Here is a 12,591-nt window from a genome sequence, read left to right on the forward strand (position 1 = left end):
AGTGGTTTCTTAAACAAATAACATTTACATGGGATATCAAAATCACCATCAAAATAACCATCTGAGTCAGAGTTGCAGGAAAAATGTAATAATTCTGGGAAAGACAACCACCTGCTTCATCCATTGGTCATGCATTCACTCTATTTTTCTCTTCGCTTAGTTTTTTCCAGGAAAATTTGTCACAGCTTCCTCCTGCTTTCCAGCAAAACCCTGTAATTGAATACACACATACTCACATTCACACAGGGGTTTTTTTCAGTTATTATACACTGAAGGAGAGGTTAAATGTGAAATAAAGGTAAGTTATGAGATAAAGTTAACCACGATTGTCAGTGGTTAAAGATGGCCAGTTAGCTACTGACACCAGTATTCACACAGAGATCGGCTTCTGTTTTGTAAGTGACACCCAGTCAAGAAAGTAATTTCAAATAAAATGTAAACACCAAGTCATTAGCAAAGAAACATATATCATGAATGCTTTGTAAAATTTGTGTTCATTACTTTTGCAAACGTATATGCATTAACAGAAACAATAATTGGACAACAAATAACAAACCTGCAGTGCAATTATACTTGAAATTAGACGTAGGCAGTTGTCAAAGCAAAACCAATGCCAAAGCTCCCGAAGATAAAGCTGCTATAGTCAGTTTTCTTATATTAACAATGGATCACATGACTACTTGAATATAAAAAGGATCGCTCATAGTGACGGACCCACAAAGCATTACCACTGCACTCTGCACTTCAGCTCAGCTTCATTGAGTTTTTTAGTGTATTTCAGTTCATTGTTTTTGTTTCCAGGCCAACAACTTTACTGTTTTCATCCACTCTCACTGCGTTTTTTTTCAGAGATAAAACTGTGAAAAGCCACTGTCCACTACCTGTTCAGCAGCAAACAGCAGACAGACACAGTCAGAGACCAGCTGGTGAACATAGTGGAGCACTTTGTAGCTAAAAAGCAAGGTATTTCCCACAGGAGTTGGTGGAGACCAAAAACAGAGCTAAAAGAGACGGAATACTGGACTTAGATTCATCAGGCGGACACAAACACCAGATCCAGAAGAAGGATCGTGTTGCTCTGTGACTGCTGGATGTGGAAATAAGAAAACTTTTTGAGAAAGAGTTAGCTTTATCAACCTCAGGTTTAAGAATAAAAAAACATAACATATGAATATGAATATGAAGCTGCTCCAGCCAGGTTCCTCCACTGGGCTCAGGGAGGATCTTTAGAGCTCAAGTACAGTTTGATTTTTGTCTTAATGTTTGAGTGTGAGTTCATGTGAATTGAGGACTTGAGTAAAGTCTTTTTTACCTGTGCGGGATGGGTGGTTTAATATCCACGCTCTCTCTGTATTAATGCTTACTCACTCAAAAATGAAGAAGATACAGAGGGTTTTTAAAGAGTCACAACCACCTTTAATCAGGGTCTGCGCTGTCAGTGATGTCTTACATATCAAATGAAGAGAGACTGTATCAGCAGAGACTGTTTCCATCGCCAACAATCAGCAGGAAACACAGCGTGACTTGCCTCTCCAGGAACATGAGTTTGTGTTTTTCATCTGGCTGCTGTTTTGTGTACGATGCTTCATTTACACGACTGTGGAGGGTACAGTGACTTTCTCAGCAGCAGTCTACTTTGGAATCTGGAGGACGGTGATAAGAAGGAGAGAAAGAGAGAGGGAGAGGAAGGGAAAGAGTGAGAGCGAAGGCACCAGAGAAACCAGAGAGCGGAAGTAGGGATGGGGCTTGGGGAGTGAGGGGCCTCACGTTTGAACCAGCAGTGACCCCTGCAGAGCCTACACTAGTGGCCACCAGGGCCGTTTCTGTTCGACATGAGCCACTACTAGCTGGTACCTGCTTCTCTGAGCACAGAAAAGGGTGTACACAGACCATTCACAGGCTGTGAGTGTGTGTATGTGCATTTACCGGCTTCAATCATTTACCTCTAATAACATATTGATTTTCTGCCTTGCTGTTGTGCACTCAGGAACAGGGGAACAGTGGTGTGCTGGTCTAGCTGGACTTTGTAATAATATATGCTCACTGTTAGTTATTATGGTTAGTCCCCGTGGAGACCAGATGCTGCTCTGACTCATTAGACCTCTTCCTTCTGCCACTTGTGACAACTAATTGCCCATTTAGATGAGCAAGCTTCATTTTAAGTGGATTATATGCTCCATACGACTGGTAAGAGCCTGTTTCCAACACCTGGAAGACAAAATCACTTGAGCACCGTCAACAGTTGAAACCGCTGAAATGTGGTTATAGCATGATGCTCTACTTTACACAAAGATGCTCGTAAGTTACAAAATACAAATTCAAGTCGTGTCAAGTTTCAGGTCCGTTCAGACAGAAAGCAAAGTGAATTTCGGCCTCATGCCAACTGTGTGAATTTGATCGCTGACAGTTTGTGTTTATGCGATTCAATTCAACTCCATTTTATTTCTATAGCGCCAAATCATAACAGAGGTTATCTCAGGGCACTTTTCATGCAGAGCAGGTCTAGACCGTACTCTTTATAGTTATATTTACAGAGACCCGACATTCCCCAATGAGCAAGCACTTGGCAACACCTCAAACCTCAAACAATGTACCAACTGTACCGCCGGTAGCTGTAAGCTAGGTAGTAAAGGGCTTTTGCACCGTGTGTGTGGGAGTGTGCCTATGTACGTGTTCAAATGCAAGTTCTCTCTGTTAGTTCCCTCTAGTCCTTCTCCCTTATCTTCTCATCTCTTTACGTTTGCGAAGCAGATCGATAAAGCCCCAAATGAGCAAAGTCACGTCTAATCCCCCCCGGAAATGGGAAGTTCCACTGACTTTGTATGCTGTTGTGCCACCTGTAGTAGAAAATTCGACTCGTGTTCTGTTATGTTGCCTTTTAGAGCTGCAAACCCCCAAATCATTTTATCAGTCTTGGTTTCACAGGGAGCTTTAACATCTCAGGGGAAGTTATGAAATAACAAGGGAAACATTACTTTTTACTTTTAGGCAGTACAATATTCAGATTAGATGCTGAACACTGGTGATCAGCAGCTTCAGTATCTGTCTGCTCACAGAAACCTCAATCTGTCACTCCCTCATAAACCACATTTAACATCGTTCAACTTACAATTTGTTGAATAGAAGAAACTACAAACTTAGAGCCATAAAATAAAACATAAACATTGATAGCCTATATTAAGGTAACGTTGTCCCTCTCATCTTATGATGTTAATGCGAATAGTTGTTTCCACTCTAACATATGAGCTCCCACTGCTTTAATAGATTTCAGATCAGGCAGGAAGCTTTTCACAGCAATAAACTTTTTTCTTATCACTGGCATCTCACCCATATGCATCTGCACTATATATAAAGTGTCTATATACATTGTTCACACTATATTTACAGTGATCAGCCACAACATTAAAACCAGTAACTGGTTTTAATGTTGTGGCTTTAAGTAAACTGTATACTGTAGACTGTAAAATCCCATTCAGACAGCTGGCTTTATTTGATTTGCAGCACTTCAGCAAAGGACTTTGAGAACAGTGGCGACAGTTTGACATCAGAGCCCAACTTGTGTGTGCTGTACAGAGGGTAAGAGGCTCAAACGGTGCAGTGTATTAGATTTCATAATGGCCTCTTGTTCCTGGTGATGGTTGCTGTTTTCTATTAGTAGTAGTGAATAAACACAGCAGTTTTACATAATGTTCTAGATGTTATCTTGTAAGTCAATGATTGATGTCAGCACTAATGTTTATCTGCTGACGAAACAATGCACTCACATTAGACGTCAACTTCTTGTTGCCCTTTTTTTCGCATCTCAGGCTACTGTACACGTTTCCCTAAGCATGTGTGTATGGTAAATTAAATATGATTTTAAGTGGGCTTAGTGCATAACTATATTTTTCTGTTACATTACCATTACGATTATATGCTAAATTGACACAGTTTCATAGTTTCAGTTTGTTTACTTCTAAAACAAAACAAATGCCTTAAGGTCTTGCCAAGATTTGTTCATTTCTTTTTTTTAAATTGCACATTTTAATAATGTGTCACCAAATTACAAAAACAAGGCAAGATTTACTTTAACTGCATTTTTATGTTACGTGTTCAAACATGTCAAAATGGGAAATAAGTAGATCGTCATATTAAAAAGCCTGTTAAAGTAAAATGAAATAGTAAAATAGTTATGGGTAGCATGTTGATTCACCTGCTTGCAGAAAGTTAGATGAGAAGATTGATACGACTCTACCGACTAGTGAATTTTCCAGGTGCACAGAAGTCAGAAATGTTGAGTCTTAGGAAGCGATGGATATATTAGTCTGAGATATACAGTATGGTCTGAGATGACTGAACCTGCGCCAGCTGAAAGGGAGGAGCCATGACAAGAGAAAACACAGTTAACAGGTGCTGTGCTTTAAAATGACAGTACTCAGTCCACTGAACAACAACAATCATTCGCTGTGTTTTACAGCTTTGCCTCCAGTTTAGTTTTAATATCACAGACAGTCATAGTCTAGAGCTTCAGGTCCAAGTGATGTAAACAGGAGCCAATGTGGGCAGGATGTGGAGATGGTGTAAGTGTTAGTGTAGCTGGTGAGAATAAGAACAGCTCCTGGATGTCATGAAAAAAGAAGCTGCACCTGGAAGGCTGATAATTCAGGATGGAGAAAGAGGGATTAGGGCTGGCTGAATGGATTCATGAAAGCAGAGCTCTAGGCCTGAAAAGCTCCAAGAAAGCTCTGAGCGGCCCTCGATGCCTGCTGAAACAGTGGAGCGTAGCGGAGGGAAGAAGTTGGTGTATACCCAGCCGCAGTGATGGATTACGTACTGAACCTCCGATGCTCTACATAATACTAGCTAAACCACTGTAGGCTATTTTTTTAATGTTGTATGCCCTTCAGAGAACCAGGTGTAGAATAAGTGAGGTCATTTTGAGTCTTAACAGGTGGGAAACTGTCCACCTTCATTATGGTATGCCTCTTGTTGCTTTCATACCTTGATCTGTGTCCGTGTTTTAAAAAAGTGCCCTAAAACAGATGTACAAGTGGAAAGCAAATGAGATCAAAAGTCAGAAAAGCTGCACACTTGACCCTCTGCTGCAACAGGAGTGAGTGTTCTAATCCTTTCCTTCTCTTCTTCCCATCTCCTCAGTGAGTACCATGTTTTCACACTCTGCACAGAGACAAAGTCCCAGATTGTCCACTGCTACTGGCCCAATCCACTGGTGGAGAGCTACATCATCCGCATACACAAGCACTTTTTCTCCAACTGCACCATGGAGCAGGTGGTATGGGTGGACCCGCCGGACGACACACTCACCATCCTCATCCTCATCCCCGTTTTCCTCACAATGGCCATGATCGCCCTGGTGGTCTGGTGCAGTAAGAGGAGTGACATCCTGGCCTAGGAAGAGAGGAGGATGGAAGAGTAAGGAGAAGGACTGAGTTCACAGTCCCAGCCTCTTTATTGAAACAGGACTATACACAACAAAGAAGTGCACGGAGGATTTGGGAGATTGATTCTGCTGGTCAGATATTCCATAAGTGGCTCTGCAAACCACCCAAACATCCTGTGGAGACAAGGAAGGCAGTCCCTGGTTGCTTTAAAAAAGCTGTTAATGAATTTTGTGTGTTTTTAAAAACATCTTACAACGGCCCACAAACACTCAACATGGTCTCCTGTTTAGCTCTGTGATTTAGCACAGAGTTCACGTTTTAGGAAATTCACTTTTTCACATTCTTGCTGAGAGATATAGGAGAAAATGGAAACCACCAGGCTCCTAAATATTAAGATACAACCAGCAGCCGGTTAGCTTAGCTTAGCATAAAGGCTGGCTCTGTCCAAAGGTAAAAAAAATCTTGTCTACCATTCCTTCTAAAACGCACGGATTAACACATATCATGTTTCTTTAATGTGTAGTGCGTGTTATGTGTCAGGCTGTTTTTGTCTGACACCAGTGGCCAGGCAACTAGTGGAGACTCCATGCAGTTTATCTTCGGACAGAGCAGGCCTAGTTGTTTACCACTATTTCCATGCTTTATGCTAAAACAAGCTAGCTGGTCACTAGCTCCAGCTACGTATTTATCACATAGACATGAGTGGTATCAATCTTCTTTTGTCCCAAAATATCAACGTACTTCTTTAATTTGAGTGGTCTGGTTCATGCAAAGCTGGGAACTCTCCTATAAAATGTGGTGAATGTCTCCCGTCTGCCACAGATGCAGGGCGCTCTGTGTCTCTGGTTAACAGGGAGAAAGATCTAACTGATACACAAAGGATGTTGGTGGTTTGATATTGTCGTCACTTATCAGGGAACTAGACCAGCGGAACAGTTGACCAGATCTTGGGGCTTTCGTGCATTCAGCTCATGGATTTGGGCTGTGGACCTCGGAGATTCTTGTTGGAGCACTGTATCGTTGCTGAAGGCCAAAGTATCCACCAAGCATCAGAGGCAGCGACTAAACTCTAAACTGTTGGGAAAAAGACTCCCAGAGGATACTTGTTAAATATTTAAACATGATGCTCTATGATGGCTTGGAATGATGAAAAAGAAGCCATATTTGGACTTAATATTGATTCAGCAAGTTTGATCTTACTCTTGAGTTACTGAATGGACCATCGTCACTGGAAAGGAAAGAAAAAAAAAACACTGGTCAGGAACCCAAAGATAAGGCAACACTATGATTCATATATTTTGGGACTTGAATTTCTTGTGTGACTACCTGAGCCCTGATGGACTGTTATCTAACAGTGTAACTTATCGTATACTGTTGAATAAATTACTGTTAATACTAACAAATAGGGTTTCTCAATGGAACCAAAATGATTATGATCTGACACTGAAACCTCATACTGTACAGTTATACTCTGTCTGTGCTGTCTACTGTATCTACATAGCCTCTCCAGTGTTACTCAGACCAGTGCAAACGAACTCTTTTGGGGAAATGTTTGATTTAACGTACGTTCTTCGTCTGTCCTTTGGACTGCAGTCCTCACCAGGCAAACTAAACCAAGCACAGATTTTTTTCTGTTCTTCCAAAGCATTACACATCAGTGTGTGTTTGTCAGCTGTCACCTGCACACTGGGGCTCACATCGGCTGCTGTCTGTGGAAACTGAAAGTCCTCAGCTAAAGTACTTTGATTAAATGTCAAGTCTCTCTTAAGATAGTTTTTTTCTTTCCTTCTTTACATGAAGAAAACAAACACTAGCCGACACAGTTTTATGATGCAGTGTATCGTAGCTCATCCCTTCTGAACTGATGTTCATGAATGTTTAACAAACCTACAGATTTGTGCAGTCTGTTGCCTTCTGTTTCTCTGGTCCACAGTCAGCCTGTAGCAGGGTTTCCCTCAGGAAACTGATTAGGGCAGAGGTAACCCCTCAACATATTATCGCCCTTTATGAAACAGATCCAGCTTGTCAGCACAAACTTTTAACTAATTTTATCGTTAGTCATTTATCTTGGCATTTCCCAACTTGTAAAGACTCGTCACAACACTGTGATGTACTGCTCTGATTAACTGCAACTCATCAGTCACCTGCTGAGCAGAGTCACACACATCCCTAATGCAGTTCATCTCGTTATCAGTTATTAGATGACTCCTTGAGCACATGGCCTTTGCTGTGATATGTAGCACCACTGCTTGTTTCGTATTATATTCTTTATAAAAAAAAGTAATAATTTATTCTCATATTACTGAGGAGGCTCTTTAATTTACCTCCACCAGAAACCCTGTTCTGCCACAAGAAGTAATAACATCATGTCTCTCACCTCATCTGGTGTCAATTACATGCAAAGAATCAGGCAAAGCACTAACTTTAACCCTGGGATAATGTAAAGGCTACTAAAAGATATCAAACCGATGAGCATGTATTCAAAAATAAATAGGCTATTACCAGCACCTTTAAGCATAAGGACTAAATTTTCCTTTTACTTTTCCACTGAACACTCGACTCTGTGGAGTGTTTAGTAGCACTGTTTTATTTGAATGAACTCTGAAATCACGAGCTTCAGTGCAGCACAGTGGTCAAGAGGTCCCTCAATAATGATTCAAAACCCTCTCAAAGGAGTTTAAAACAAACCCCTCACTAGGTGTCATGATTCATCACAAGGTCTACAGGTGTTTCCTCCCATGAAACAAACCCGCCTACAGTCGTCCAACAGGCTGCTCCACCCACATGAGCTGTCCCTGCCTACAAACAAAGCCCCCCTAGTTATTGAAGTCATCTTTTTAATCTGTCGTCTGAGGAGTGTGAGAATGTGTGTGTATGAACGTCCATCAATGTCAAAAAGAAATGCAATCATTACTGGCTTCCATCGTCACATCCTGAAGGGATCGTTTTATCATCTGCTCGCTGAATTATTTACTGTAAATTAAAGTCAAATAAAAGCCAGTCCTGTCCCAGTTTACTTTTTCTCCCTGCGATCTCTGAATCTATGCAGCATGCTCGAGAACAGACCATGTGACTGAAGAAGTGGCACAAAAACCCAAAGCTGACGACACATCCTGTCTCTCGTCTCTCCAGTCTGCATTGTGCCATAGGAGCATGAAATTAAGTTTTTATTAAGCCATACATATTTACTTCACATTCAGCAACATTACCAGAAGAACAGTTTACAGCCTCTCAGTTTCTCTGACAAATACACATTAAAAAGACACTAAGGCAACAGTATGATGGTGAGGTGTCTCATTTACAGATTTTGTTATCGCCTGGTGGTGATAAGATTGACGTAGGTACAGATACAGTATGTCTGTTGGATAAGCTCTGTTAACTTACTGTCTCGTTAGCATCCAAGAGACTCATGCTCGATGTATGGGACCAAACAAAACATGGACTTCCAAGGCTTCTCAAAGTGTGTTGTTCAATGCGTTGAGAGTTTCTCTTTCCTCACAATTTTGTAATTACCTCCGCCAAGGAGGTTATGTGATCACCCTCATCTGTTGATTACATAAAAAAGTACTGAACCCATTCACCAAACTTAGTGAAGGGATGGGGAAGAGCGAGTTCATTGACTATGAATTTGAATTTTTTTTCTCTGAAGTCTGTCGTATGTTGTTTGACTCTGGCCTTGGTGGAGGTCTGCGCTCTACTGAGCAAATCTTCACAGCTTCTGTCTTGGGTTGTCTAATGATGTGAACACTCCCCTCGTTGCCACAGGCTTCCCACCACTGCCAACTATCCAAAACGACCTTAACGTGGCAGGAAAATGTCAATCAAGCACAGTTTCTATACCTTACGTAGTCCAGACAAGAGGATAGTCAGTAGATGTGTAGATGTGCCCTAGTGGTCTAGGGCCTTTACAGTACTGCAACTATAACACTACAACAAATAGGTTTGAGAAACCAACTAACTGTATTGTGCTCTTTGGCATTTTTATCTTAGGCTGAACTTGAATCATACTCTTGTTGACTGTGTGTCTGTTTCATACTTTGTCTCTTGCTTTTCCTCTGCTTTAGATGGCGGAGAACTGAGCGAGTGTACCAATTCTTTTACGCTGCACAGAACAGGTTTTTTGGGAAATACACTGACTATGTCTTGTGAACAGATCTCAGAACTCTGATGCCCTGGGGGAGCATGTGTGTGTGTCATTCAAACTCACTAATTATTCTTTGGTTAAGACAAAGAATATGATCTCGACCTATACAAACAGCTGGACAGCTGAATCCATGATAGATTTGTTTTGTGTCTATGTAAACCTTCGAAACAATACAAAGAAAACCCGGCCATGCAGTTTCATTGCATAATGTAAATAAACTCAGAGTCAAACAATGCAGTCATCACTGTCAGTGGGTGATGGCCACTGATGTTGACACTCAGTCTGATCTTAAAGAGGCTGGACTGCAAAGCTGAAAACAACAAACTCAGTGACCACAAAGCAATCACGGCATCATTATTGACTCCACCTAAACAAACAAATGGCAAGATATCAGGCAGTATTTATTCCACCTGTAACTGTCCAGGAAGCCACATGAGTTTTTCTTTCTTCTGAAAGGCAAAACAAGGAGACACAAACAGAGGAGACAATAGTTCACTCTGCGGTGAGGGGACACATCGCAGTGCAGTTGCCCTCGAGGATGGGTTTTCACTCCGCCTGCACGGCCAGCGTCTTGGAGGCAGGAAGGATATTAAAGCTTTTTCCCAGAGTTGACAGAAGAATACAGGGAAGTGGGCTGACCCGGTGGTTTTGACCAAAAGCGGTGCAGGAAGTGCGAGAGTGCCATGCGTCCATGCAGAGCTGCACTGTTCCGATGGGTGAATTGCTGGCAAACCGCAAAGCTCTGTGGCTCAGCCGAGGTTTTTCAGGGCTGGTGTCCATTTCTAGCACAGTGCCCTTGCTATTTTGGCACTTTAATATTATAGCTACTGAATTCTTTCTCAATATTTTACATACACGTGCTTAAATGGCAGGGATGTTGAACCATTTGTGATCGAGGACCAACAGTCTGCAGGATCCCATTTCAGCCAGTCACCTCAGCAGGTAATTTCACTGATGACTTCCTCCCCCCAACCTGATGGAGCAACAGTCAGCGCAATCAGCTGGTGGAGTAGAAACCTACAGACTCCTGGTCCTCTGTGGTTCCTCATCCCAGTTCCATGAAATCTGATGAAAAGAACAAGGGATTGGCTGTAGTCCTCCAGACGTGGACAACACTGGCGCTGATATCTATAAAACATTTTTACACTGATAAGACAGGAAATAGCAGATCAAAAATATCTGCAAATTAATTTCTAGACGTTGACACACACGTGCAGCTGGATATAGACACAGATTTGTCTCATTTTCACAACAATCCATGTTGAGGTGCAGTATATTGTACAGTCCTGTTTTAGTGAGGGAGCAGAGGAAGGTGAACCTGCTCATTTAGGCTCTGCAGGACCGAGTCCACCTCCTGTTAATGCCGACTTTAATGCATCTGTCAACGGCAGGAAAATCACAGGTGAAGATGACAAGATGAATGATGATTTTCATTTAGCTGCTTCAGTTTCTGTTCATGTTGGCTCACTGGGACACCTGAATTATACCGAGTCAGTAAGTTTCCATGCACCTGTTTCTATGCTCATTTTCAGTGGAAATAAAGCAAAAAGTTTTTTACGCTCAGCTGAGTTGTCACAGTACTTGTGTGGATAAAAGCCAAATAGAAACAGACTGAGTGAATGAACGCTGACATAGACGAAGCATGAAGAGAGGAAACCATCAGATCTGTGTGGAGCCATGAGGAGGCTGGAACCTGCCTCACATTAACGCACCAAACGTTAAATGTCAGATTTCCATCATGTTCTCCACGTGGTTTTCCATCTTCTGAGCTTTGACTGGAGCTCTTTTAGTGACCTCATCTCACTGTGTCCTCTTCTTCTGTGGTGGTTTAATGGCAGCGACTGGAGAATCAGCTCTACCAGCTGTTTATCTCCATCAACCAGTTGGCTAATATTCACGTAGCAGCAGTGGAGGGAAACAAGACTTCACTCATGTTTTACTTTTCAATATTTTCTGGAAATCCATTTAAAATCTGTGCTAAATATGGATGGAAACGTGGTTATTACTAATGTTGGCAGTTACACTTGTGGGATAAAAAGGCTGATATGACAGATGTATGATTTCAAACTGGGAAAATCGTATCAAGGTGCAAAAAACGAACATAAACCTTTGAGGATATTTGGACAGAATAGTAGAGTCCTCAAAACAACTGCTGCTCTGAAAAATTGATTTATTTACTTCATGCTTGTGTTGGTTTTTGGTGTGATAATTGTTGCTAACAGATCAGACCTGAACCGCTTCACTTGTCAATTGGAATATTATTATAAATATTAATATGAATGTTAATATTATATTGATCCAGTAAGCACAGTGTTCTGTGTCAGAAAGACACAATCTATGGAGAAAACATGCATTTTCATATTTGTTTAGAAGCTGCTACTGTTATCTGGTGTTCTCCAAGTATTTCCTGCTCTGTTGTCTTGATCCCAGCCCACACACACACACACAAGTTTTCTAAATGGTTCTGTTTTTGACGATGTACAGTGTGACTGATCACTATGGGGTCAAATGTTATGTTTTAGTTTCATAATTAATGGTGAAATCCTTGTGCATGTGTGGGTGTATTTGTGTGTGTGAGGCCCCAGAGTGGGGAGAAGAACTCAATTTTTTCTTCAAACACACACACACACACACACACACACACACACACACACACACACACACACACACACACACACACACACACACACACACACACACCACACATACAGACACACGGACACTTTTGTTGGTGGTCTTCTACATTTGTGAGGACATTGAATTGACTTAATTCAACATGCTACCCCCTCACACACACCTTTAACCACAGCCTCAATAAATTATAAAACAGGAACAATGGGTCCTCAGAAGTCAGTTCTCACAAGTAGCTAAACCAGACCACACACAAACACACACAAAACACACACACACATACACACACACCAAACACACTTTCCCACAGTAAGAAGCAAATGACCCAAACAGGACATCCTCCCAGTCTTAAGTTCCCACTCTCCCCCTCCTTCCCCATAAACCTCTCTTTCTTTCCACTTTAACTATTATTTCTGTATTACACTGAATGTGGAT

General features: G+C 41.6%; 1 protein-coding gene across 2 annotated transcripts in view; it reads left to right on the top strand.

Moving 5' to 3' along the window:
* Positions 1–8,373, top strand: part of LOC120789534 (receptor activity-modifying protein 3-like) — a 31,393-nt gene extending 23,020 nt beyond the window's left edge. The window contains exons 4-5 of one of the 2 annotated variants that reach the window (XM_040126258.1): positions 3,502–3,576; positions 5,137–8,373. In XM_040126258.1, coding sequence (XP_039982192.1) covers positions 3,502–3,576; positions 5,137–5,392 — 331 coding nt within the window. In that variant the 3' untranslated portion in view covers positions 5,393–8,373. The remainder of the gene's footprint in view (positions 1–3,501; positions 3,577–5,136) is intronic. The other variant, XM_040126257.1, reaches the window with a different exon arrangement.
* The last annotated feature ends 4,218 nt before the right edge of the window (positions 8,374–12,591 follow it).

This window comes from Xiphias gladius, chromosome 5 (assembly GCF_016859285.1).
Source record: "Xiphias gladius isolate SHS-SW01 ecotype Sanya breed wild chromosome 5, ASM1685928v1, whole genome shotgun sequence".
Taxonomy (NCBI): domain Eukaryota; kingdom Metazoa; phylum Chordata; class Actinopteri; order Istiophoriformes; family Xiphiidae; genus Xiphias; species Xiphias gladius.